The 24,229-nt window shown below is 33.6% G+C and overlaps 4 protein-coding genes and 1 pseudogene across 5 annotated transcripts; 4 read left to right on the forward strand and 1 right to left on the reverse strand.

The window, feature by feature from the left end:
* The first annotated feature begins 442 nt into the window (after positions 1-442).
* LOC21391681 lies at positions 443-4,315 on the forward strand. 2 transcript variants are annotated; one of them, XM_024165300.1, is made up of 7 exons: positions 443-748; positions 939-1,007; positions 1,946-2,065; positions 2,139-2,213; positions 2,542-2,676; positions 3,366-3,507; positions 3,865-4,315. In XM_024165300.1, exons 1-7 carry the CDS (start codon positions 512-514, stop codon positions 4,023-4,025), a joined length of 939 nt encoding a protein of 312 aa, XP_024021068.1. In that variant the 5' UTR covers positions 443-511; the 3' UTR covers positions 4,026-4,315. The 2 variants fall into 2 exon arrangements, with proteins under 2 accessions (XP_024021068.1, XP_024021069.1); XM_024165301.1 differs by having other exon boundaries at positions 3,366-3,540; positions 3,865-3,932.
* Positions 4,316-9,933: 5,618 nt separating this feature from the next.
* LOC112091500 (carboxymethylenebutenolidase homolog) lies at positions 9,934-11,989 on the forward strand. The gene is made up of 3 exons (XM_024165303.1): positions 9,934-10,120; positions 10,820-11,103; positions 11,206-11,989. The coding sequence occupies exons 1-3, from the start codon at positions 9,947-9,949 to the stop codon at positions 11,735-11,737; spliced, it is 990 nt and encodes a 329-aa protein (XP_024021071.1). The 5' UTR covers positions 9,934-9,946; the 3' UTR covers positions 11,738-11,989.
* A 969-nt stretch (positions 11,990-12,958) lies between these two features.
* LOC112091498 lies at positions 12,959-14,786 on the forward strand (annotated as a pseudogene).
* Positions 14,787-17,184: 2,398 nt separating this feature from the next.
* LOC21391682 (putative F-box protein At3g10240) lies at positions 17,185-20,318 on the forward strand. The gene is made up of 2 exons (XM_010097612.2): positions 17,185-17,498; positions 18,846-20,318. The coding sequence occupies exon 2, from the start codon at positions 18,873-18,875 to the stop codon at positions 20,115-20,117; it is 1,245 nt and encodes a 414-aa protein (XP_010095914.2). The 5' UTR covers positions 17,185-17,498; positions 18,846-18,872; the 3' UTR covers positions 20,118-20,318.
* A 1,280-nt stretch (positions 20,319-21,598) lies between these two features.
* On the reverse strand, positions 21,599-23,930 carry LOC21391683 (eugenol synthase 1). Its single transcript, XM_024165286.1, has 5 exons — positions 23,736-23,930; positions 23,505-23,639; positions 22,446-22,674; positions 22,142-22,345; positions 21,599-21,929 (listed from the first exon to the last, which is right to left on the reverse strand). Exons 1-5 carry the CDS (start codon positions 23,928-23,930, stop codon positions 21,724-21,726), a joined length of 969 nt encoding a protein of 322 aa, XP_024021054.1. The 3' UTR covers positions 21,599-21,723.
* Positions 23,931-24,229: the final 299 nt, after the last annotated feature.

Below are 24,229 nucleotides of genomic sequence, written 5' to 3' on the forward strand. Positions count from 1 at the left end.
TAATCGTAAAATTAATGAGTGATTAACTATTAAATTAATAAAAGAAACGACTATTTTGTTAATTTTACAAAATTTCAGCTATTCATTTTAAAAAATCCTTAACCTTTAAAATGATTTATTTTTAAATTATTTTAATTATCATGACTTTTTAATTGATATAGTATTTTAATTTATGAGTCGTGATATTATTGCATGACGTAAAAGGGGACATGAATGGATAAGGATATACGGGAGTCTATTCTATTTATATGGCAGGTTTACAAATTACAACTCTTTATTAATTATGATATAATTTTATATTTAAAAAAGAAAAATGAAATTTTCACATTAATTTTAAACGACTGTAAATATCGGGGATCGAAGTGAGATAGTGTAAAATGGAGGATTTGAAATTAATAAAAAGGAAGGGGAAAAAAAAAAGCATACATAATTGTTCCAATAGGGAAACTCCTGCCGACAAAGGAATTACATTACATACAACAGTTAATAACAACTAACTGATTTCTATCCAATGAGTTTTACGCTGCTCAACCTTACAATCCCGTTTTCTTCTGAGACTTATCCTCATCATTCTATACCAAACACCGGAATCCGTTTCTATTCCAGAAACCGCCAATTCGGTTTTCTCAGAGACACGGAAGCGAGCATTGCTGGGAATTCCGAGCTTTTTTCAAGAACAAAACGATGCCGTTTCGCTCCCATGGCGACTTCCATGGAGCTTCCACTCCTCCCCTTTAGCCCCAACGAGGTTTGCCTTCCATTTTTCTGCTTCTTTCTCAATTTCCACACATTTTTTAGCTTGTTATTCATGATTCTATCACTTTCGATTTTGTTGATTCTTAGTTTCAGTTATATTAACTAGTTTCGTATAGTTTCTGTAAGACTGTAACTGTAATTTTGCAATTTTTTTAGGTTTAATTTCTTTTGAATAATTTCAGGTTCTTGTTCCCTCAGAAAGTAAAACCCTGCATTTATATGAAGCAAGGTATCTGGCTCTTCTGGAGGAGGTAGTTGTTATTTATGTCACTAGACTCTTACCTGTGTTCTTTACAGGGACAAGCAGAGTATCATTATAGAATGATTACTTTATTTTATTTTATTTTTATTTTTTGTTTTATGTTATTGCGTCTGTTTCCATAATTTTGTGAATAATTAAACGGGATTTTTCTGGTAGATCCTGCAAAAATGAACTACTAAAAGGTTTTGTTTTCAGTTGTCAAATTTGTATTAAAAATTATATTTATGCATACTTTTTTAATTTAATGTGATTTTGATGGGATCCAACGATCAGAAACCGACTTTAGCGACGCCCTATCGGAGAAAGACCCATAACTGAATTCAGTTCTGCTCACATATCACCACTCATAATAAGAATAACTTACATATTCTAAGTTTTCAACTTTTTTTTTTGTGCGGATTTTCTTTCACTCTCCTATTGGGGATAGCATGCTAAGAGGCTAAATTAATGTGCTAATGGCAAGTGTTAGTATTTAACTCGAAAACCCACTCTCCAATGCAGGTTTATTGTTTTGTGGGATATTTGACATATGCCACTCTACGATATTCCATATTTTGGCTGTTGGTTACTATTGATTGATGTATTGAGCTTTTCATTTAAGCATTATAAAATATTTATATTTAGACTTTTAAAATTAAAAAACTTTACAAGTTCCAAAACTTAATAATTATGACAAAAGTAGATATAACATTTAAAATAGTATTGTGCATTAAATCAGGAAATAAAAAAAAAAATCAAATAAGTCCTTTTTATCCTTTTTGTGTCAAATATAGTATTGGAATTTGTATTGGAGATGGTCTAATGAATGGTTGATACTTGACAGGCAATTCCAAAACGTTTAATTTTTATGGGGCTTGATATGTTTTGAACAATAAGTGATAAAGGTATAAACTTTAAGTGTCTCAACTGCTGCCTTTATGTATGCAGTCATTAATGAGAAGGTCGAAGCTTTTTGTGCATTTTGTGTTGGATCCTATCATAATCGGCGATTCATCATCTGAACCGTCATTTGCAGCAAGATATGGTTGTCTGGTTTTCATTGAAAGTGTAAGCTTCCAGGAGTTAGAATATGTTTATACCTTATATTTCTGGAATTCAAATTGTATTCAATATTCTGCAGGTTGAAAGATTAGAAGTTGGAGCACTAGTTTCTATAAGAGGAGTGGGTCGAACCAAGATTGTGAAATTCATACAGGCAAGAAATAAAAATTGTGCAATCTCAACTCTATTCCTTGTTGAATCCTAGGATTAGTTGAAGGAACTTCATTCTACTTCCAACTTCTTGAGTAACCAAGTTCAGAAGTGGTTAATCTCTAAAGATATACAATTCTTTTAATTTTCTTTCTTTGTGAGATAGTGGGGATGAGGAAACAAAACTAGGATTTTTTTTCGCTATAATGGAATTGTTATTGTGACTGTACATTCTTTATTTTTATCTTCTTTTATAACTTTCTCCCATCATCCTATATACGTGATCTTACAAATGGCTTTATGTTTGTTATGGTTGCGACGCACTCTTGCAGGCAGATCCTTACTTAATTGGTGCAGTCGTACCAGAACAAGACATGCTTTCTGAGGATTTAAGCGGATTGAGCTCAAAAATCACAGAAGTCAAGGAGGCTCTTCATAGTTTGAATAGCTTAGAGATCAAGTTGAAGGTATCTCTCTAATTCTCTCTCATGGTTCCCGCTATGTGTGTTTTTGTGTGTAGTTTTATCCGACTCTCTTCCTGTCATGCTTGTTGAGTGTGTGTGTTTGCATTTGAAGGAGATCGGAGTATGTTTCCCTTAAGTGAATTGCTTTATTGATTTTCTCAAATCAGGGAATTGTGTAAATGAAGCAGAAAGACTATGCAGGAAACCAGAAAATTTGTATTGGAAAAAATAAATATATATGAATAAAATTTCAGCTTTGATTTGTGCTCATGCCTCATGCATAAACTCTCCTCGTATTGTCTGTGTTGAACCAACATGCTCGCTCAGGCTCTTTTATTGTATAAATGGTCTATGCATTTAATCAAAATCATGGAATTGGAGACGGGATATTGACAAGAAGAAATTGGTGACTATTTGTTTGGAGAAAAATTTTGCAGTTGCTGAAAGTGGTCTTTGGCATAGAAACTATGCACAGGAATTACAAGAGGTTTTGTTAAAGTAATCTTATCCATTTCACTTTGAACTTTATGGAATCGTTATCTTGTTCTGGAGGCTTTCATAAGGAAAAAATAACGTGAATCACTGTTGCTGCCCTAAATCGTTTGGCAATGTGGCTCCTTTTTTTTCTTCTTTTCTTTTGGGGTTGCGTGGCGTGTTTGGGGCTAGGTTTCTCATTTATCTCATGTCATTAGGCACCAAAGGAGGCATTGTTGCAGACTCATACTGCGAACTCTCTGGCATGGACTGAGAAAGAACCATCATTAGATTGTGATTCAGCTTTCATTCCGTCCTTGTCTGAGCGCGTGTCATTTGCAGGTTTTCAACCTGTGTCAGGCAATTTCTCTTCTCCATCTTCAGTTCTTGATTGTAAGGCATAAGTCTGATTGCCTTTTTCACCATTTATCATCTTTCTTCAGATATGTATATATTAGGAGAGGAAAAAGGATAGTTGATTGGAAGCTAGATATCTCATTACCTTTAATGGGGATTTGGATGATCTTTCCTTGTGCATATATTCGTTTTCCCGAGCATATGACTTAAGTTTGATTTCAAGATTACCAACTTTTTTGTTGGATAAGATAACAACAAATCTGTGCGAACGAGATATTTGAAGGCTTCACTTGTAAGAAGTGCCTTTCTAGTCAGTGTAAACTTCGATTGTGAACTGATCTCGGTGTGCTACTTTGACAGGATCGACTGAATCGGAACTTATGAATCTGCAAAGTAAGAAGTTAAGGGCAATGGAGCTTAAAGACACACTTCAAAGGCTAGATGAATCGCTAGAGTTAAATAGAGAAAATATATCCATGGTTGCAGCCAAACTGGCCATACAATCATTAGAGATGCAGTGAAAAGTAGGATTTTGTAGTAGGTCGGGTGTTTGTTATGAGGATTCGTGCCATGATTCGAATCATAATTCGTGACTCGCTACAGTGTTTTCTCTCGCAAAAAACACACGTAAACCGAGAATGGTTTTGAATTCATGAACCAAACGTCCACTAGTGATTCCTCAATTGGGGCTCATAGAATGAAAGAAAGAAAAATTATTTCCATTCATTTTGGCAGCCATTCGGAGACTTTTGCATTGTAATTGTTTTGTATATGTTTTTAACGGATCGCCCCTTTTTAGTTTTTTGCCAACTTTTCGCCTTTTGTTTGAGTTTTTTGTCATCCCTTCTTTTCTATTCACATCTTTTAGTTTTTCATCTTTTTTCCTCCTCACTTTTATACTACTTTTTCTTTTTTTGTTGCTTTCACCTTCCTAGTATATTGTCTATTTTAACATCCGTTTGTTAAATTACTTTTACTGTTTCTAATTTCTCTTTGCTTACGAGATTATTTTTGTTGCTTTCCCCTTTTTCATTCTTATCATTTATTTTTTTTCTACTATAGTTTATTTTCTTCCTTTTTTTAATGTGATCTTCATAAATACTTTTTCACTTTTTTCTTCAGTTTTTTGCTCTTCCTCCTTTTTTTTTCTATTTACATTCTTTTCTTATTCATTTTTCTACTAATTTTTTTTGTTGCTTTTCAAACGGGTTACACTCTTTTCCTAATATATTCTTGTTAAAATAAATTTTCTCAAATGTCCCAATGCCAAAATTTTTTACTTGTAGTCATTTTTTTCTGTCATACAATATCTTAAATAAATTATATATATATATATCATAAATAATTTATTGTCTAACTTTTCCCTTTATAATTTATAAAAAATATTTTTCTACTAGATTTTTTTTACTATAATCAACTATTAAAAAAGTAATAAATAAGGACAATTAAATTTTTGAAGAAATGTATGATTTTCAAATCTAAAAAATTGCCAAAAAAAATCTAAAAAATTGCAAGAAATGCACGCGCAAGGTGCGTGCTATTAACTAGTATCTCTAATATTTAAGGGGTTGTTTTGTATATGGATTTAAATAGTAATTTTGATTATGACTTTTAAATTTTAAATTTTTTTAAGAGAAAAACACTATAGAGTCAAAATCATAATTTAAATCCATAAATAACACATGTACCAAACGTATACCCTAAGCATTTAAATGTACCAATTATCGTGTTTTTTGAATAATCCAAGGAGAAAGGGGTTTGAAAGGTGTGTGTGTGGCCATAGAATTTACAAAATGAATAATAATACCCACGCGGAGATGAATCTTAAAGATGCTTGGAATTCATATCAGAGAATGCTCCGAACGCATCCTTTTTCTTTTGTCGTAGCGTTCAAAGTCATATTATTCCGATTTCTCTGTATAAGTAAATGAGTATCAAATTTTCAGTGGCTTAGTTCATCAATCTGCAGAATTTGACTTCTATTTTGAACACAAGGCTGGTTGCACCAATCAAGCTGCGGATGCACTGAGTTGTAAGGACGAACTTGCGGCATTGAAGTTGCCAGCAAACATGTCAGCTAGCGCAGTGAGTACTCCCATTTCAGGAGCGCATCAAGGAGAACCTGGAGAAGGACCCGACAATGAAAGACCCTAAGCTTGTGGAAGAAGGCAAGATTCGTCAGTTCTGGGTAGAAGATGGACTTGTTTATACCAAAGGGAACCGCTTGTATGTCCCAAAGGCAGGTGACTTGCGGAGGACACTTTTAAAAGAGTGTCGTGACACTTAATGGGCGGGACGCGGGAAGTGATGCAAATATATTGTTGAAGGCAATCTAAAGAAGTGTCTTCACTCATTAACGGTTATTGTTTGTGAGGAGAAATTGATGAGACAAGAAAAGTGTTTTGTCTGCTAGAAGTAATTAATGAGACAAGAAAACTGTTTAATGAAGTGATCGGTAATAGTTGTAAAAATGATGTAGTTATTTATTAAATTTTAGTAATGTCATTTTACTTGACGTTTATGCAAAAATAGATCTCATGAGTGGAAGAGAATAATTAAGGGCTTTTAGTGTATGTCTATTTTGTTTTGTATCAATAATATTGCATTGTTGTTTGTCTTTTATTCATATTTCTTGAACTGCATAATTGGGGCTCGTCCATGACAATCTGCTCAAGCAGGCATTTTTCAGTTGTTGTTCTTTGCTCTTTCAGTTTCCTCTTAGTTCCTCCAAATAATGTTATGCCTTGTCCTGTTTGTTATGTTATTCTGAGGTAAAGGATGATTTATCTTTTGCCTCCTGCAATGGGTGATGTCGGGTTTTGAGCACATTTAGAATAAGAGAAAATCAGAGGTGCCAATTATGGCCCCAACATAGTTAGTCCGTCACTTGTAGTGGTTGTTACAAGATTCATTGACTTATATTAAAGTCGTGATATTGGATTCTAAATTAAAAGCACATTTTTTCATTGTACTACAAGATTCATTGACTTGCATTAAGTCATGATATTGGATTCTAAATTGAAAGCACATTTTTTCATTGTATAAAAAGGAAAAAGGTCAATACATCCAGATGAAACTTGATAAAAAACACCACAATAATTAGATTACTAATGTAATAAAATCAGATTATAAGTGGGTTGGGACTAGCACATAGCTACGTAATTCTGTAGAACTAGAAACGAGACAATTCGACCATTTTAAAAATGAAAAAGTTAACAACATTTTAATTAGCATGTTTTTGCATCTCGTTTTTTGTATGCCTTTCCTTTATTTTGCACGAGTTTCTTTTCATAAACTACATGTTATGATCTTGATATCTAGGATGAAAGTGAATTAAAAAAAAATCTCAATTTATTTTTCCTTTCCATGCTTCTGTGGCAGTTGCTACTTCTCTTGCTTCTTTCTATTGTCTTATTCTTGTAGGTTGGATAGAGCCTACACAACATTTACATATCTTTTTCATTATCTACGGCCCAAAAAAAAAAAAAAAAAAGAAGAGAGAGAGAGAGAAAAAGGTTTTGTTTTCTATTTCATCTTTAACTCTCCTGCTCTCCATACTCAAAATCAGTTTAAAGCTCGACGATATGGTTACTTCTTCTCAAAAAAGGGGGAAAAAAAGAGCAACTAAACAACAAAATTATTGGCAAAGTTAGCTTTTTAAATATTTAAAAATTATGCCGTGTTGTGAGGTTCATTTATTGTGGTTGATTGTTTTTAGTGCGAGCCGCTCGAAAAGATGACTGATGCCGTTTGTTTCTTGCTATATTTGATTTGTCAAGTTTATGTGATGGAGTCCTACCAATTAAAAAGGAAAAAAAAGTAGTTTATTTGATGGATTCCTTTGAAATAAATCTGGTAAGAATGATATGGCTTTACATGACTCGAACAATGTTTTGGCCGTATTTGTGTTTTGCCAATGACTATCTGTAGATCTTTAATGAAATTGCTTGGAGAAAGCTCTCTAACGTGAAGCTAGGTTTGAAAATAATGTACTTCTCTCTTTTGAATTTAGAAGATAAATAATTTGTTGTAAGCAGGCCATATACAAAATCTGATCTTCCTTTCGTTTTTGTTTAATAAGATACGATCATTGTGGCCAGTAGCGGAGCCAGCCTTTCACTTCAGTGAGGATGTACACTAAATTTTTTCTTAACAAATTATCTTAATGAGGGCATATAAGAAAATATATTTATTTTAATAGATGCATATATTATTTCAGTGGGGGTTTAAGTGTAAAATTTTAAAATTTTTAAAGGTAATATATTTTTCAAAAAAAATTGAGTAGGGGTGGTAATCTCCACTGAGCTATACTTAAATCCGCCACTGATTGTGGCTCCTATTTTTCAATTTACTACTTGAGACCACATGCTAGACACGTTATAAGTTTGATTCTGTGTCAATACACGAAAATTTAAATTGCAAAAAAATATTTACAAAATAATAAAAAAATAAAAAGGAAAAAAGAGAAAAAAAAAATGGAGAGGGGTGTCACGTGACTCCTTGAGAGAAAGAACACTTGGCTCTTTTAATAGCCAAATGCTCTTAAAAGAGGGATACAAAATTGCTTCTACTCAGGTAAGACTATTGAAGAACTAATCTAATAACTAAAATATTAGTTTTTATTAGTGGAACAAAAATGCATGTTTTATCATAAGTTTTACCTGTAAAATAATTATAATGTAAAGGTGAATTTAATAAAAATGAAAAGAAATTAAATAATAATTGAAAGAAATTATTTTAATAGGAGTAAAGTGAGAAAAAAAAATTCCAAAAGGCACGCGGTAGTATTTTTAAAAGAAACAGGTAAAAAGAAAGAATTAAAAGTAAAGAAAAAAGGGGAAAAAAGAGTAAAAATTGACAAATGGCAAATGTAGGAAGAATGAAAGAAAAAGAGTTTCGTTTTTTTATGTATGTTATAGATCATAAATTATAGATACATAGATATACAAAGGAGATAAAGAGATAACGAAATGTCTGCAGCGATATTTGGTAAGTCGTTGGAATATTGTGATTATGCACTTTGTGAATTATGAAGTAGCGGTTAGCATGATACGCCAGTTGTGAACCAACAATTTCATTCCAAATCTGATCGAGAGTCTAGTCTAGTAATAAAAAAAAAAATTTATTATCAGTGGTGTTTCTGAATCTTATAGACATTCTCAGTTTGTCTTCAGAAAAATAAAAATTCTTATTTTGTTTCATAAATTTTAAATTATTCCCATTTAATCTCTTCAGTTGTAATTTATGTTAAAAATAGATAAAAAAAAAAAGAATAATGAAATCACGTAGTATTTCTGTTTAGATTTCTGTTTAAAAAAACAGACAAAAATCATATAATCGCACTTAATCTCTTCTATTTTGGTCTGATTTTAATAAAAATTACAAAAAAAAATTAAATGAGAACAATTTAAAATTTTAAAAATAAAATAAAAATTTTAAACTTTAAAAAATAAATTAATAATAATTTAAAATTTTAAAAAATTAATTAATAATAATTTTAAAATTGAGGAGCACTAATAAAAATAATCATAACAAAAAAAAAAAATGAGAGTACAAACTTCGTGCGAGATATTTTTTGTTTAACTGGATGTGTGGGTCCATGCGTCGGCTGGGAATGCAACATGGGATATGTTTTAAAGGCCAGCAATTGGTTTGAAGGAAAAACGAAAAGATATTATCGACACATTATAATGTCTGCGGCGATATTTGTTAAGTCGTTGGAATATTGTGATTATGCACTTTGTGAATTATGAAGTAGCGGTTAGCATGATACGCAAGTTGTGAACCAACAATTTCATTCCAAATCTGATCGAAGAGTAGTCTAGTAATAAAAAAAATTATTATCAGTGGTGTTTCTAATCTTATAGACATTCTCAGTTTGTCTTCAGAAAAATAAAAATTCTTATTTTATCTCATAAATTTTAAATTATTCCGATTTAATCTCTTCAGTTGTAATTTATGTTAAAAATAGATAGAAAAAAAAAATAATGAAATCACGTAGTATTTTTATTTAGATTTCTGTTTAAAAAAACAGACAAAAATCATATAATCGCACTTAATCTCTTCTATTTTAGTATGATTTTAGTAAAAATTACAAAAAAAAAAATTAAATGAGAACAATTTAAAATTTTAAAAATTAAATAAAAATTTTTAAACTTTAAAAAATTAATTAATAATAATTTTAAAATTTTAAAAATAAATTAATAATAATTTTAAAATTGAGAGCACTAATAAAAATAATCCTAACAAAAAAAAAAAATGAGAGTACAAACTTCGTGCGAGATATTTTTTGTTTAACTGGATGTGTGGGTCCATGCGTCGGCTGGGAATGCAACATGGGATATGTTTTAAAGGCCAGCAATTGGTTTGAAGGAAAAACGAAAAGATATTATCGACACATTATTATAACAAAATCCAGAGATAGATTTTTCTATTTTGTTTTATGGTTAAAGAGCCGTTGGTGGTAAAACAGAAGGAAGACATGGGTTTAGCTTCAACAAGAACTCCTATATTCTGCTCCCTCGTGAGCTCCACTGACACTCCTCGTCTCTCTTTTGGAAGGCCAACTGATCAGCCATTTCAGTTTCTCTCAAGTTCTCATTCTTCTTCTTCTTTTGTACGTTCTTCCTTTCATGTATTCTCTTCTTTTATGTTGCAGAAACAGCTGAGAATTCTTCAGTCTTCTTTTCAATTTGTATTTGACTAATTCCAGTATGAATTGATTGCTTGTTTTCTGGTTCATCACTCCTTTGTATGACCCATTTCAGTTTCTTAGTAAAATCACATTAACCAATCCAGAATTTGTGACAGAAAAGCGATAAACAGCGTCGTCGAAGTTTAATAGTTCTTCGGTTTGTGACCTATTCTGGGCATCATTCCAAGTTATTTGATGAAATTTTCACTGTTTAGACAATCTTTTTCAAAAGATTTTGAGGGAATAAGAAAAGTAGAAAAACTCGGAACAAGATAGTTTGTTCAAGTTGTTGAAGATATATCTCCAATCTCCATCTAGGGACTACCATCTTTAAACTTGGTCATGCCAATTTGTGAAAATAAAAGGAAACTTAATCTGCTCATCCCATGCTATTATCAAAAGTACATGAGTCAGGATACATATGAGCTATATATATATATATATATATATATCCTGGCCCTTGTGCATTTATCCTTCTGTGTCTCTATACATCATAATGCTTTAGACCAAATAAATCTTAGTCTTTGTGATACATAGGACCCTCATCCTCCTTGATACAAATGTAATGTTCTGTGTTATAAAGAATTGTTAGCTTGACCGTAAATCTTCAGTTTTCTACAGAAAAAATGCAAGCTAAACCTTCGGAGATCAGATGCAAAGAACATAGCCAGAAGAGTAAACTGTAGCTTACTAAAAGTGGAAGATGGTTTAGATGACGACGCATGCGAGTTGGTCAGTGGAAAAGAACTTTCAATCGAGGAGGGTGATGACAACATCCGTGCTTATCTCTTCAAAGCAGTAAAGAACAATAATGGAACTGGGATATTGCTCTTGTCTGATGTTTATGGATTTGAAGATTCAGCAACGAGAGATTTCGCGTATCGCGTTGCTTGCAACGGTTACAAGTAATGTTGCTTAACCTTGTAAAGATCTTACAATAAATTTCTTGTAAGTAGGTCATTATATAAATCTTGATTGTTTAATACCAAAAAAAATAAAAAATGCAGTGTACTAGTTCCAGACCTATTCCGTGGAGATCCATGGGCAAAGCATCGACCGAAGGACGTGTTTGAACAATGGATAAGGAAACAAGACCCTGAGAGGGTTGCAAAGGACATTGCCACATCAACAAACTGGATGGTTAATGAATTTGTAGCTGCAGGGATCTCAAAGAAGCTTGGCCTGATAGGATTTTGCTATGGAGGCGGCAAAGTTATCGACGTGCTTTCTCGAGATCAGGGCACCTATTTTGGCATTGGGGTGTCCTTTTATGGCACAAGGATAAACCCAACTTTAGCCTCCAATGTGAAGGTACCTGTGCTGTTTATTTCAGGGGATAATGATCCACTTTGTCCGATAAGTTTGCTTGAGGATGTTGAGAAGAGAATAGGCAGAGGCTCTAGGGTCGAAATTTTCAAGGGTAGGGGTCATGGCTTTGTGCATCGGCCTGAATCTCCAGAGGAAGATGGAGATGCAGAGCAGGTTTTTTTCATGACTAGAAACTGGCTATATGATGGCTTGGTTGCAGTGAACTCCTAAATTGTAAAACACTCTTGTGTGTTCCTTATAAAGTTGTCTATGAGTCGTCTATAAACACTCCTGTATTTTCCAAAATCATCATGGAACCATAGAAAAGTTGAAGGTGGCACTTCTAGATTCACGCATCTTCTCAACGCAAATGTTTAAATTTTCACCTATAGTTTGAATTTATTTGCATCAATTATCAAATTAGAAAATCTAGTGATTTGATAGTTTTGGGTAACATACCAGCGGATTTGGCTGTTGTAATGTGTATTTATATAGAGTCTATATTGATGGTGTTTCTTATTGGTGAATTATTCATTTTTCCTAATCCGTAAATGTAGCCACATTATTGGAAATCATAATAAATCTGTGTTCTCTCCTAATATAGGAATAAATTCATCAAAGGTTCCTCAATTCTTTTCTCTCTCTAGAATTAGTCATTGTAGTTAAATTTGTTCCATAAATAGTCCATCAACTGAAAAGTATTTCTAAATGGTCCTTTTGTTAAAATTTTAAATGGAAACCGTTGAATTAGATGTTGGTTATTATTTTTGTCAAAATCCACTATCTAACTACTATTATTTTGTCAAAATTCACTTTTTCGTTTTCTTGGATGAATTAAGTCAACTTTTATTTTGTCAAAATCATATGCCCACAAACGACCGCCATCTCAATAGTCAAATGAATGCCTCAATCATCAGCAGAGCAGCATAACTATAAGCTTAATGACTTTAATCTCCGTCTCCAACCATTGTTTCACCAATCCCACAATGCCATTATTCCCAATAATGAAATCCTTCTCTTTATGCTTGCTCATAATTTTCCCATTCCTTGCCTTGTCAGATCCAATTTACATCGATTCTATAGTCCCATACTTCACAATAAACAACCTCCAATTGCTTGACGATAACGACGCTTTCTTGTCCTCCATTAACGGCTTTTTCAGAGCCTCATTAGTTACTACATCTCTACAGCCACCACGTATCTACTTCTCCATTGTCCCCGTCGCAACCCAAACCGTTATCTGGTCGGCTAACAGGAACAACCCCGTTTCGAACTCGGCCAATTTGACGCTCACAATCGACGGCTCACCATCACCGACGAGTCGAAAAAACTCGTTTGGTTCACGCCGGTATTGAGCAGATCTCCAGTTCGGCTCTTCAGCTCTTGGAAACCGGGAACCCCGTGCTCATCGATGCGAAAAACGTGTCCTTGTGGCAGAGTTTCGATTATCCGATGGACACCATCGTCATGGGACAACGACATTTGGTGGGGAAATCCTTGGTTAGTGCTGCAACAGGCGATGACTTGTCTGCAGATAGATCTGGAATTGTGGTGGTTCGGACGGACTTATTGGAAGCTTTCATGGAATCGTACAAGCTAGTGTCGTACATGGAGATTACTAGAAACGGTTTGTATCTTTATGGAGGTGAGAATGATTCTTTGGTCATTTTGAGACTTGCATTGAAGCTTTCAGATTTTAGGATTGCGCGGATTGGACATGACGGGAGGCTTATGATAAGTAGCTTAAACGAAAATTCAGTGCACAAATTTGTGAGGCCTATTGATTTTTGTCTAGTTCCAAACATTTGTGGGGAACTAGGATTATGCACTTGGAAAAATACTGAAGTGAGCCAGTGTACATGCCAAGAAGGATTCCGAATTGATCCGAGTGGTTGTTTGCCAAAAGAAAATTCATTTTCTCTATCTAGAGGATGTAACACAAGTGTTGGAGGCAGGGGATTAGAATCAACATCAGTTGCCAAGTATCTGAATCTTAACACTGGTACGAATTATTACGCTATTAATTTCATGAAGCCCGCGAAGCGTGGTATCAATTTAGCTGTTTGCCAGGATCTGTGCTTAAAAAACTGTTCTTGCTTGGGAATCTCTTACCGTAGTTCTTCTAGTTCTTGTTATCTTCTTGAGAATAATATTGGGTCCGTTTACATTGATTCGACGAAATCGGATCTTGTACTAGGGAACACAAAGATTTTTGAAATATCTTCTTTCCCATCGAATACAACCGCGGAAAAGAAACGTGATTTTCCAATTGCTGGTCTTGTGCTCATACCCTTGTCAGGGTTTGGCATGATCATGGCAGTGGCAATTCTGTGGCTGCACAAAAAGAAGAGTACTACTAAGAAAGTTGCTTCCAATTTAGGCCGTTGGAACTCATCTTCATCATCGGTGCTCCAACAACTTCTCTGCTGGGATTACCTTCAAGATTCAAGTATGAGGAGCTTGTAAAAGCAACTGAGAATTTCAAGACTAAAGTTGGCAGTGGTGGCTTTGTTACAGTTTATAAAGGTACTACGCCAGATGAAACTGCAGTAGCCGTAAAGAAGATCACTAATTTAGGGGTCGGAGGGAAGAAGGAATTTTTCACCGAGCTTGCGATAATCGGAAGCATCTACCATGCCGATCTGGTTAGATTGAAAGGTTTACGAGTTCATGAATCGAGGTTCATTGGAGCGGATTCTTTTTGGCGGAAGGTCCTATTTTAGAATGGGAAGATAGGTTCAAGATTGTCCTTGGAATGGCTAGAGCACTTGCTTACTTGCACAGTGGCTGCCAACATAAGATCATCCATTGCGACGTCAAACCGGAGAACATCCTCTTGAACGAAGGCCAACAAGTGAGATCCTCCGATTTCGGGCTCTCAAAGCTGCCAGACCATGAAACCTCCAAACTGCTAACAACTTTGAGAGGCACTAGCGGCTATCTCGCACCGGAGTGGCTCACAAGCTATATGGTATCACCGACAAAATCGACGTGTACAGTTTCGAAATGGTACTACTCGAAATTGTGAGATGAAAAAACGAAACTGCCCGTTGCTCTCACAAAACGGCAATGGCAGCGGCAGCGAAGAGAATGGACAATTGTTCTCTTCTTCAAGTATGAAAGGACAAACCTTTTTCCCTTCATTAGCACTGGAAATGCATAAACAGAGGAGGTACTTGGAACGGCAGATTCACGGCTAGAGGGCCGAGTGAGTGAGGTGGAGATCGAGAAGCTTGTGCGGATAATGTGGTCGGCATGTTGGAAGGCCGGGTGCCTTTAGGTGAGCCAATAATTGAGGCCTTGAAGTTTTGGCAGTCAGTTACCGGGTAACCGACGTGAAAGCCTAACATGTCAGTCAAATAGCCGATCGATGTGCAAAGTAGCGGTTTTTATTGGAATCTGTGTTGCAGTGAGAGAGCTAAAAAGCATGCGAGAAACCCATCTGGAGCTAGCTTATATAGTAGGGAGGTGAGGGGGATGGGTAGACGTCTCAGGTTCGAAATCTGGAGAGCGCAAGCGCAAAGGGCCCATAGGCCCCAGTAAAAAAAAAGAAGCGAGAAATAAAAAATGTAATACTATTTTATTTTTATTATTACTGTAAATTTATCTTATATCATTAATAATTCATAAATTATTTTTTTATAACTTATAGATTATCTTTTATAACTTATAAATTATCTCTTTATAACCTATAAATTATTTTCAATAATGATATTTCAATTTTGAACAATAACATAAATATTAAAGTTGAAAAAGATAATGGTTAAATTTAAAATTTTTTGAAAAAAAAAAAAAAATTTGCAGGCGACGAACAAATATCTGACCAAGAGACGCTGTGTTCGAACTTCGAAAGCATCGTGGATACTTTTTTTGTTTTGTCAACATCTTTGTCTCAGGCTTTCCTTTTTTTATTATTTTTTTGTCTAAATTATGCCTAATTTGAACAAGTCGTTGAATTTGTAAGAGGCTTCTATATTGAAGATTATTACTGTAATTACAGTGAATATATATGGTGAATTATCTATACATATTTAAAAGAATTAAGAATTTAACTTTTAAAAACACTATGTGTTAGTTTTTATAGAGGCTACATGTTGGCCTCATATTTTTTTTCTTTTTTTTTAATTTTTTGACTTTCACTCTCTTTTTTTTAGTTCCATTTTTTGACCTTTTTTTTTTTAATTTTTCTTCTCTTTTTTTTTTTTCCCTGTCTATTGCCCTTTTTTTTTCCCTCTATACATCTAATTTAATTTAAAAGTACATAAAATAGTCAAAGTTATTTTTTTCTATGAGCAGCCCTCCACTTACTTCTTTTTTTCTTTTTTCTTTTTATTTTTTGTGAATCTTTTTACATTTTAATTTTTTTGAGTTTTTTAAATATATATTATTTCTCACTTTACTTCTATAGGAGTAACTTTTTTTTTTTTTTTTACATGTGTTCCTACTTATTTTTACCTAGTTAAAATAATTTTCTTTAAATGTGTCCATATTTAATTTTTTTTGTCAATTGCTATCTTTACATATTTTTTAAAATAAATATAAAAATCTTTAAATGATTGTTTAAATAAATTTCTTATTATTCAATAAACAATAAACTCTTAAAGTGTCTCTAACATGATAATACGTGTGGAGCATATTACAAAACTAATATCTGCAAAAAGAACAAAATAGGGACTTAGGTTTTTTTTTTTTTTTTTTTTTTGAGATAGATAGAAGGATAAGGTCAATATACTATTATTAAAGATTAGAGTAGAAAATACAAAAAGGAGAAGACCAATGACGAAGCCAAAACATTTGTCCAAAGGGCTTGAGTTTAATCAAAATTTTGAACTAAATTAGTAACGTCAAAATACTTTTAAAATTGGATTAATTTTATAAATGTTCTTGAAGTATGTATGTTATTTCAAAATGCCCTCTAATTTTATAAAACGATTCAAAATACTCATGATCTATAGAAAATAATTTAAAATGCTCATTATGTCTAATTTCATCTATACTTTTAATAGATATGCTGACGTGACACTAATATTAAAAATACTATTAAAGATTAAAATGAATCAAATATTAAAAGTTAATTGAAAAACAAATAAAAACCCCTAACATTTTCAAAAAAAAAAAAGAGAAAAAGGGAAAAAAAAAATAAGAAAGAAACCTTCTCATCACTCAACCAGAGCACTACTTTTAATTAATATCAGCTTCAGATATAAAATTTTCAAAATCGACCCCTTCTCACCTTGCTCGTCAAGCTCGTCTCCGGCACTACCTCCCAACCTGGCCGAACCTCAAGCACCACCCCTCTCCCCACTCTAGTGCAACTCTATGACCATTTTAATTCTCTGATTTGAGTTTTTAATTTAAAAGATGTGACTTAATGTGAAAATTTTTTATTATAGTAAAAAAATTAAATATGACTGTTTCTGAGAATTTTTTACTGTAATAAAACTTGAATTCTAAACTCAAATCGGTAAAATAAACAAGGTCTAAAACTAAATCAAATTAAAATCTCAAGTACACTTTTAAAAATCAGAACTCAAAGTAATATTAAGAGTAAATTTTTTGTTACTCTTTTTAAAACACAGGGGATTATTTTGAAATAATATAAAAATATAGGAATACTTTTTTAGATTATAAAAAACATTTGTAAATATTTAATTCACCTAAAACTTAGTTGGGTTCCATTGGCGATTTGCATCGCGGGCAAGGAGTTACACAGGACAGGAGACTGAAGAGAGTCAACCACGTCCCAACCATCGTATTCTTCACGGCTAGTTGAGAGACAAAATACAATGAAAAATCACTCATGAGAGGCACAAAGTTGGTATGTCGAAAACTATGTGGACGGTTTTCTATGCTTAGTCTTCTTCGTCAGTGACGAACAAAAACACAACAAGGGTTTCCTGGGAATTCACGGTGTCTTTAAGCTCCTTTGTTTTCCATTTCAGACTCTTTCACACCCAACTTAGATTTCTCTTTTCCTACACATATTTATCAGGTATGATTAGAACAAAAACTGCCTCTGATCACCCTCTTTTTTTTTTAATTAACATTTTTGCTCTGTTTAATGGGCTTCATCTTTTCGTTCTATAGAATTCTTTGCTGAGCAATTAATTTGATGATGGAAATAAGATTAGTTTTACTTTGCTAGTACATTGTGCTCTGCCTCTTAACTGCTCTGGCTCGTATTTTTTTACTTTTTTTAATTTATTTTTGGCTCAAAAGTTAAAAGGCTTTGCTACAGTGTTAGAAAGGCCAAAAGTAAAGATAAAAAAGGAAAGTAAAAAATAAAAGAAAGCAAAGTAGTTGAAAGTAGAGACATGTACATGAATTGATTCTTATCACTTATCTGTTCTCTAGGAATCTGATAACTGGGTGGGTATTTTTGGAGTCCGCGATTTCAGATGAAAGTTCTTATTTTCAAATCTTTTTCTTTAGGTTCAATTTTGCTTTACTTGCTAGTGACATCATACATGGCATTGATGGAGGACAAATTGTCAATACATTGAACTTGGAAATGAATATAACTTTATGATCAAAAAGTTGCTTAGAAATTTGTTTGTTTTCTTGTTTTACTTGTGGTGTTTCAGTGACCATTTACTTATCTTCTCTTTTACAGTTTCCTTTATGTAGTATAATATCTGATTTTTTTTTCTTTTTTTTTTCCTGGAATTAACTTGCGTATTATACTCCAAATCCCATGTTAGAGTTCGGATTCTGCTTCAATTATCATACTTGTAACCTCCATCCTTAACCAAATGTATTTATCTGTACATATATTTGCTTCTATGCTAAGGTCAAATCCCAGATTCCTTTGAAGGAACTTGTATGGAATGGATGAACAGCTATTGCTTGATAGATATTTTTCATTAGTTTGACTAAAAAGATTATATTTCCCTGAGTTGTTAGGACCTTGAAGAATCAATTATCTAGGCCTCATGTCATTTCTCTGTTCTGTGTTGGGTTAATATAATTAACGGACAGCATTTCCCAAATATTAGTCTAAATGCTATAGGAAATTGTGACAAAAGTTAGTTTTGTTCTCTTTAATCTGTCCAACATATATTATTCATAACTTTCTTTATTCGAAACTTTCCGATGAATTTCTGACATCCAAACAAGCACCTATTTTTGAGCATTCATAATAAAGTTAAGATATTTGCTTGAGGAGAATATTGTAGAACTTTATATCCTCCATTAGATTCACTTTTCTGAATTTTGAAGCCATTAAATGTTGTGTTTCTCTTCTCCAGTCACTTATTTATTTTATTTTATTTTTGCCTTGTCGTGTTTCTGTATTCCAATAAACTAGGAAATTTTTGAGACATTGTCATTTTATGTATAGGTTGAAGAACAACAATTAAAAAAAGGTATGATGTCAAAGTCAATGGAAAACAAGAAAGCAAGCTTATTAAGATCAGCAGTAAAAAGAGCATTGGCCATAAAGATGGAGGAAGAGAAAAGAAAACAACAAGAAATTGATCTAGTTCCTTATATTCCGAAAGATTGTGTCTCAAACATCCTTGTACGACTTCCTCTTGAAGCTCTTCAAAGGTCAAGGTTTGTTTGTAAGCCTTGGTATAACCTAATTAATAGCACTAAGTTCATTGATGACCATCTCAGACGCTCTGAAACTGTTTTACTGTTTCTGTCATCAATTCAAAAAAAGTTATCCGACTCTAGGATGGTATCAATTCTTCCTGAGAACCCAAAAGCAGTTTCAGTTGAAGCAAAACTTTATCATGCAAATTCTGCCATTGTTTTCGATAAACTGCTTGTTGACCGAGCTTCAAAGTTTTCGATCCAATTTTTAGAATTAAAAAATGGAAAGTGCCAGATAGGAGAGTACAACATTAGCTGTTTGGGCAATATCAGGGCTACCTGCAATGGTCTGATCTTGCTTGATGACAAAATGAAGAAAGGAGGACTTGTAATCATGAATCCAGTGACTAGAAAGTTGATGCCTCTTCCACTTGGTACTCTTTCATCTCGACATGATGAATCTTATGGCTTTGCGTTGAGCAAAATTAGCGGTGAGTATAAAGTAGTGCACTTATTTCAGGATTATCTGGGATACATCAGTTGTGAGATTCTGAACATTGGAACAAGATCATGGAGAGAGGTCGATGGTCCTGCTTTCGGGCTCCTTCGTTGGTTCGGATATGACCCTGTGTTTGCAATAGGAGCTTTGCATTGGACTCCTGAAATCGACCATAGTGATCACATAGTGTCTATGGAAGTGGACAGCGAAAGGTTTCGCCAAATAACACTTCCGAAGAGTAGCAGTACTTATGACCGGATCATTGAGATGAGTGGCTTCTTAGGCTTTGTGAGTCATGATGACGAGTTTAACCAAATAGATGTGTGGATCTTGAAAAGCTTGCTCGGGGACGTCTGGTCGAAGCACCGTCGTATAATCACAGGCTGTATACTAGACATGATTCCCCTTTTTAGTTTAAGAATCACAGGAGAACTAGTATTTAAGAGAGATGAAGACGGCTCAATTTATGTTTATGATTTCCAGTTCCATCGGATGACGAAGGTCGAAATGATGAAGAAATGCGTCCCTTTTGCAGTTTCGTACTTCCCTCATGTCAACAGCCTTGTCTCTTGGTAAAACACAGATGGAAAACAAGGCATGTGAGATTGATAACACGCTTCCTCAGGTGAGAGTAAATTTGTGAAGTATATCGTATGGAATGCAAATTCAGCAATAAATTGGAATTTCTCTGTTGTCTTTTGTATGTATTTATGCTTTTACTTTGGTCTATCATGCTTTGGTATAGTTGTGGGGTGTCTATATGCAGTGTCCAGAATATATCATGCTTTGATAGGCTTTTTGCCCCCTTATTACTAGAAATGTTCTAAATAATGTTTGTTTCTTTTATCGAGTTAAAGAAGAGAAAAGTGCTCTTGAATAAAGCGAAACCGGGTGCAGGATGTTTTTGAAAGATTACATCAGAGTAATAAAGACAAAATATGATATTTTAACGAAACATGATAAAAATATTATAGTTTCCAATTGTGTCCTAAATAGAGTGTTTTGTGGGAGAAGCTACTTTAGTAAAAATAAATATTTAAACAGTAGTTTGAAGTTATGAAATAAAAGGGCCTTACGTTTTTCTCAATTGGGCTTTGCTCAATACTCAGTTTGCTAGTTAGCTACGTCTAGCCTTTGTTCAATACTCCCCTTTCTTGGATTCCATTTCTATTATGCTGACAAGTTTACTCTTCGTAATAATGCTAGAGACGCACCAAATTTTAGCATCTTTTTGACATGATAGTTAACTTGTCGTCTCTCCGATCAGTAATATTAAGGTCCATTCATTTCACCGATTTGAGTTTTATTATAGTAAAAAGCTCTCAAAAACAATCAAGTTCTTACATAAAATCATATCTCAACTCAAATCAACGAACTAAATGGACCCTAAATAATCCGACAGGGCCGGGAGTGAGTGACAGGCCCACCTCCCCAACTCCATCAATATGTGAGTGATGGGGTCCTGGTCCCGTCCACGTACAAAAAAAGTTTTCATTCTTAGTTAAATAACAAAGGTCCATTTCATAATGTTTCCAAAATAATTTTATTTTCAATATAAAAATAAAAATAAAATTATTTTAAAAATTATTCTACGATCAATTCTAAAATTATGTTTAGTTAATTTTTAAGAGATTATTTTGAGTATAATAAACAAGTAAAATCATGTTTAGTTATAATTATTAATTTATATATTATAACATTATTGATAAGTACTAAAAAAATGAAAACAGAAAAAAAGAAAATAACTTTTAATCGTTTTCTAATTCCTTCACAAAAATCATTCTCACTGTTTTTTTATTTTCATTTTTATTTTCAAAACGTTTTCTAATTCCTTCACAAAAACCATCCTCATTGTTTTTTTGTTTTCGTTTTTATTTTCAAAATATTTGCTAAACAAATACGATTTACATACCGTTAAAATTTTCGTGTCTCAAAAGATGTGCAAAAACGTTTTTAAAAATAAACAAAAATCAATTTCAAACGCACCCAAAGTTTTGCACACATCATAATGACCAAACAAAAATCAATTCTAAAGGCACCTAAAATTTTGCACACATCATAACGACCAAACAAAAATCAAATTCAAACGCACCAAAAGTTTTGCACACATCATAACGACCAACATAGTTTTAGTACAATAAAACGTGTTATGCAAGCAAATTCTCCCATCAACTTGAGCAACTCACCCCAATGGAGTGTGCCAAGGCTTAGGGGGGTTGGTTAGCATAATGTCAAGAAGTTCATCAATTGTAGTATATTTATGATCTGGATAGAGCTGCGAAGCTTCAAGAATCTCCTTCTCCTCTGCTTCAAAGTTGATCACCGACTCACCCTTCACGAATGCGGTGTGAACGATTGACAGCCCTATGTTTTTTGGATTTGGTAAGGCTGCATACAAACAAGTCATCCAATAGAGTTGATAGGGGAAGCAAAATGAAAAAAAGAAAAGAAAAAAAAAAAAAAGAGGTGAGACCATGATTAGTTAAACAATCAGCTTAAGTAACATTCTGTGGTCAAAACATTGTGTGTGTGTGTGTGTGTGTGTTATATGGCAAGGAATTGCATCATTTAATCATAGTGTGTTAACCGGGACAACTTACTCTCAGCCTGTTTGACGAGGTCCTCTGCAGTGACATAAACTTTTTTGAAAGTTCGACCAGTCTTCTTCTCCCACAGAGCAAATAACTCGTGTGCTGTAATTATGTTTGCTCGTGGCCTACAGTTGACGATACGGTTAAGTGTTCTTGCGTCATCTGCAGCCTTGACTGTGTATGCACCAAGATCCTCTTCATAGACATAAGCCACTGAAAAGAGAAATTGAAAAGCCTTTACTTATAACATTTTTTTCCCAAAAAAAAAACACACTATAATTGAATGTTGCAACATAAAGAAGATTAAAAGTACCTTTGACATCACCAGATCCGAAGACAACAAGTTCGTCTGGCTTATCATGTGGGCATAGCAAGCCATTCATAAAATAAGCGCCCAAGAAATTTGCAGATACAAAAGTGTATGGGATCCCAGCTTCTTTTACAGCCCTTCTCACTTCGCTCTTTTTGTCAAGGAATTCTTGGAAAGGTTTTAAAGGCTTCACTCTATCCTCTTCAAGCCCGAAATCCGCTGGAATGAATCTCTACCATACAAAACAAATGATATGAGGTAATAGTTTTTCATAGTTCTAAGTTGTATCAGATTCAATCATATTTATATTGTATTTCGAATCTCAATAATTTTTATGTATTTTGATGTTTAGAGATATGCATTACATGTAACGATACCTTATCGCGTAGTTAGTATGGTTCAAATTTAACGTGTTAGGCAAACACATATACTTTGACTCCCTACTAACAATCAATTCCCAGTATGGTCCCAACTTCGAGTGTAGCATGTTGAGTAAATATATGTTGGTAGGGGATCACCACTTCCCTTCCTATCTTCACTAGACAATCTAACGACAAAATTCAAACTAATCGATTATTATAAATTTGTATTTCACAATGTGTTGACTACCAATGCGCAACAGACATTTAAACGAATTTTTTAAAGGATTATGCACGCACCATTATAAAGGGACGGATGCACCCCAGCCATTTTGGGACTGGGGGAGAAAGCTCCCACTGAGAAGTGCATATATATACACACACACACACATATAAATATATATATATATACTTCTATTCTTTCTATCAGCTTAATTTCCTATGTCATATATTTTATCTCCATTATTTTTCCTCTGCTTTCTACCCACACATAGTAATAACCTCCTTCCATACTAATACTATACGGATTCTCTACCACTTCTTTTTTTTTTTTCTTTTTTTTTTTTTCCTTTCTTCTTTCATTAGTTTAATAATATTTCTTCGGAAGCAAACAAAAATGGTTCTAAGGAAGCAACTATCTCAACTGAATAAGATTAAGAGGGGTAATAATAAAGTGGGCTAATCAACGATATTATGATTTTACCTTAATATTTCCAGCAATCTTGATGGCGTCAATGATCTTGAATTGCTCAGCAACCTGAGGAAAAGCAAACGTGCAAATGACAACATCCACTTGCCGAAGAACCCTAACAAGCTTCTCTTGCTCCCCCAATGTTCCCTGCCCATGAATCATAAAATCATCCATTAATAAATTCTGAATTTGTAGTAAAAAAATTAAGTAAATTTGAGAAAAAAAAATAGTGATAATTAATACATAAACAATGCTGACTCCGATGGACTCAAAGTGTTGGAGGATTTCCTTCTTAGGAGGAGGAGTTTCTGGAGTGAGATCTCTTGAATAAACGTAAGTTGGATGACCCAAAGAAACGCTTGCCTTCGCCACATAACTCCCAATATGCCCAGTTCCCCCAAATCCCAATTCCTTGCTAGCTCCACTCTCTTCAGCCATATTTTGTTATGTTTCTCTCTCTATCACTCTCTTTCTCTCTCTAATATTTTCTGTTGTTTTTTCATTCTACAGTCTCACTCTATGTATTAGCTATTAAAGCACTGGGTTATGCTTTGATTGGAAGTGAACACTTTATTTTAACGCGATTGATCGTATAAAAAAATGGACGGTTTACGTGTATGCTCTGGATCTGTCCACTAAACACTTTCGTACGTGACAAACGTGGAATTTAAATATCATGACATATTAATCTCGTTCATTTCATCGATTTGAGTTTTTAATTTTAAATTTTTACAGTA

Source organism: Morus notabilis, unplaced genomic scaffold (genome assembly GCF_000414095.1).
Source record: "Morus notabilis unplaced genomic scaffold, ASM41409v2 Scaffold1540, whole genome shotgun sequence".
Taxonomy (NCBI): domain Eukaryota; kingdom Viridiplantae; phylum Streptophyta; class Magnoliopsida; order Rosales; family Moraceae; genus Morus; species Morus notabilis.

What these genes read in the sequence shown, in the direction of transcription:
- LOC21391682 (XM_010097612.2), top strand. Translation starts at nt 18,873, where the DNA reads ATGATGTCAAAGTCAATGGAAAACAAGAAAGCAAGCTTATTAAGATCA.
- LOC21391683 (XM_024165286.1), bottom strand. Translation starts at nt 23,930, where the DNA reads ATGGCTGAAGAGAGTGGAGCTAGCAAGGAATTGGGATTTGGGGGAACT. An exon ending in AGATTGCTGGAAATATTAAG is followed by an intron (nt 22,675 to 23,504) that starts GTAAAATCATAA and finishes TTTGTATGGTAG; the next exon opens with AGATTCATTCCAGCGGATTT. An exon ending in CCTCGTCAAACAGGCTGAGA is followed by an intron (nt 21,930 to 22,141) that starts GTAAGTTGTCCC and finishes GTTTGTATGCAG; the next exon opens with CCTTACCAAATCCAAAAAAC.
- LOC112091500 (XM_024165303.1), top strand. Translation starts at nt 9,947, where the DNA reads ATGGTTAAAGAGCCGTTGGTGGTAAAACAGAAGGAAGACATGGGTTTA. An exon ending in CTCATTCTTCTTCTTCTTTT is followed by an intron (nt 10,121 to 10,819) that starts GTACGTTCTTCC and finishes AGTTTTCTACAG; the next exon opens with AAAAAATGCAAGCTAAACCT. An exon ending in GTTGCTTGCAACGGTTACAA is followed by an intron (nt 11,104 to 11,205) that starts GTAATGTTGCTT and finishes TAAAAAATGCAG; the next exon opens with TGTACTAGTTCCAGACCTAT.
- LOC21391681 (XM_024165300.1), top strand. Translation starts at nt 512, where the DNA reads ATGAGTTTTACGCTGCTCAACCTTACAATCCCGTTTTCTTCTGAGACT. An exon ending in AGATTGTGAAATTCATACAG is followed by an intron (nt 2,214 to 2,541) that starts GCAAGAAATAAA and finishes GCACTCTTGCAG; the next exon opens with GCAGATCCTTACTTAATTGG. An exon ending in GCTTAGAGATCAAGTTGAAG is followed by an intron (nt 2,677 to 3,365) that starts GTATCTCTCTAA and finishes TCATGTCATTAG; the next exon opens with GCACCAAAGGAGGCATTGTT.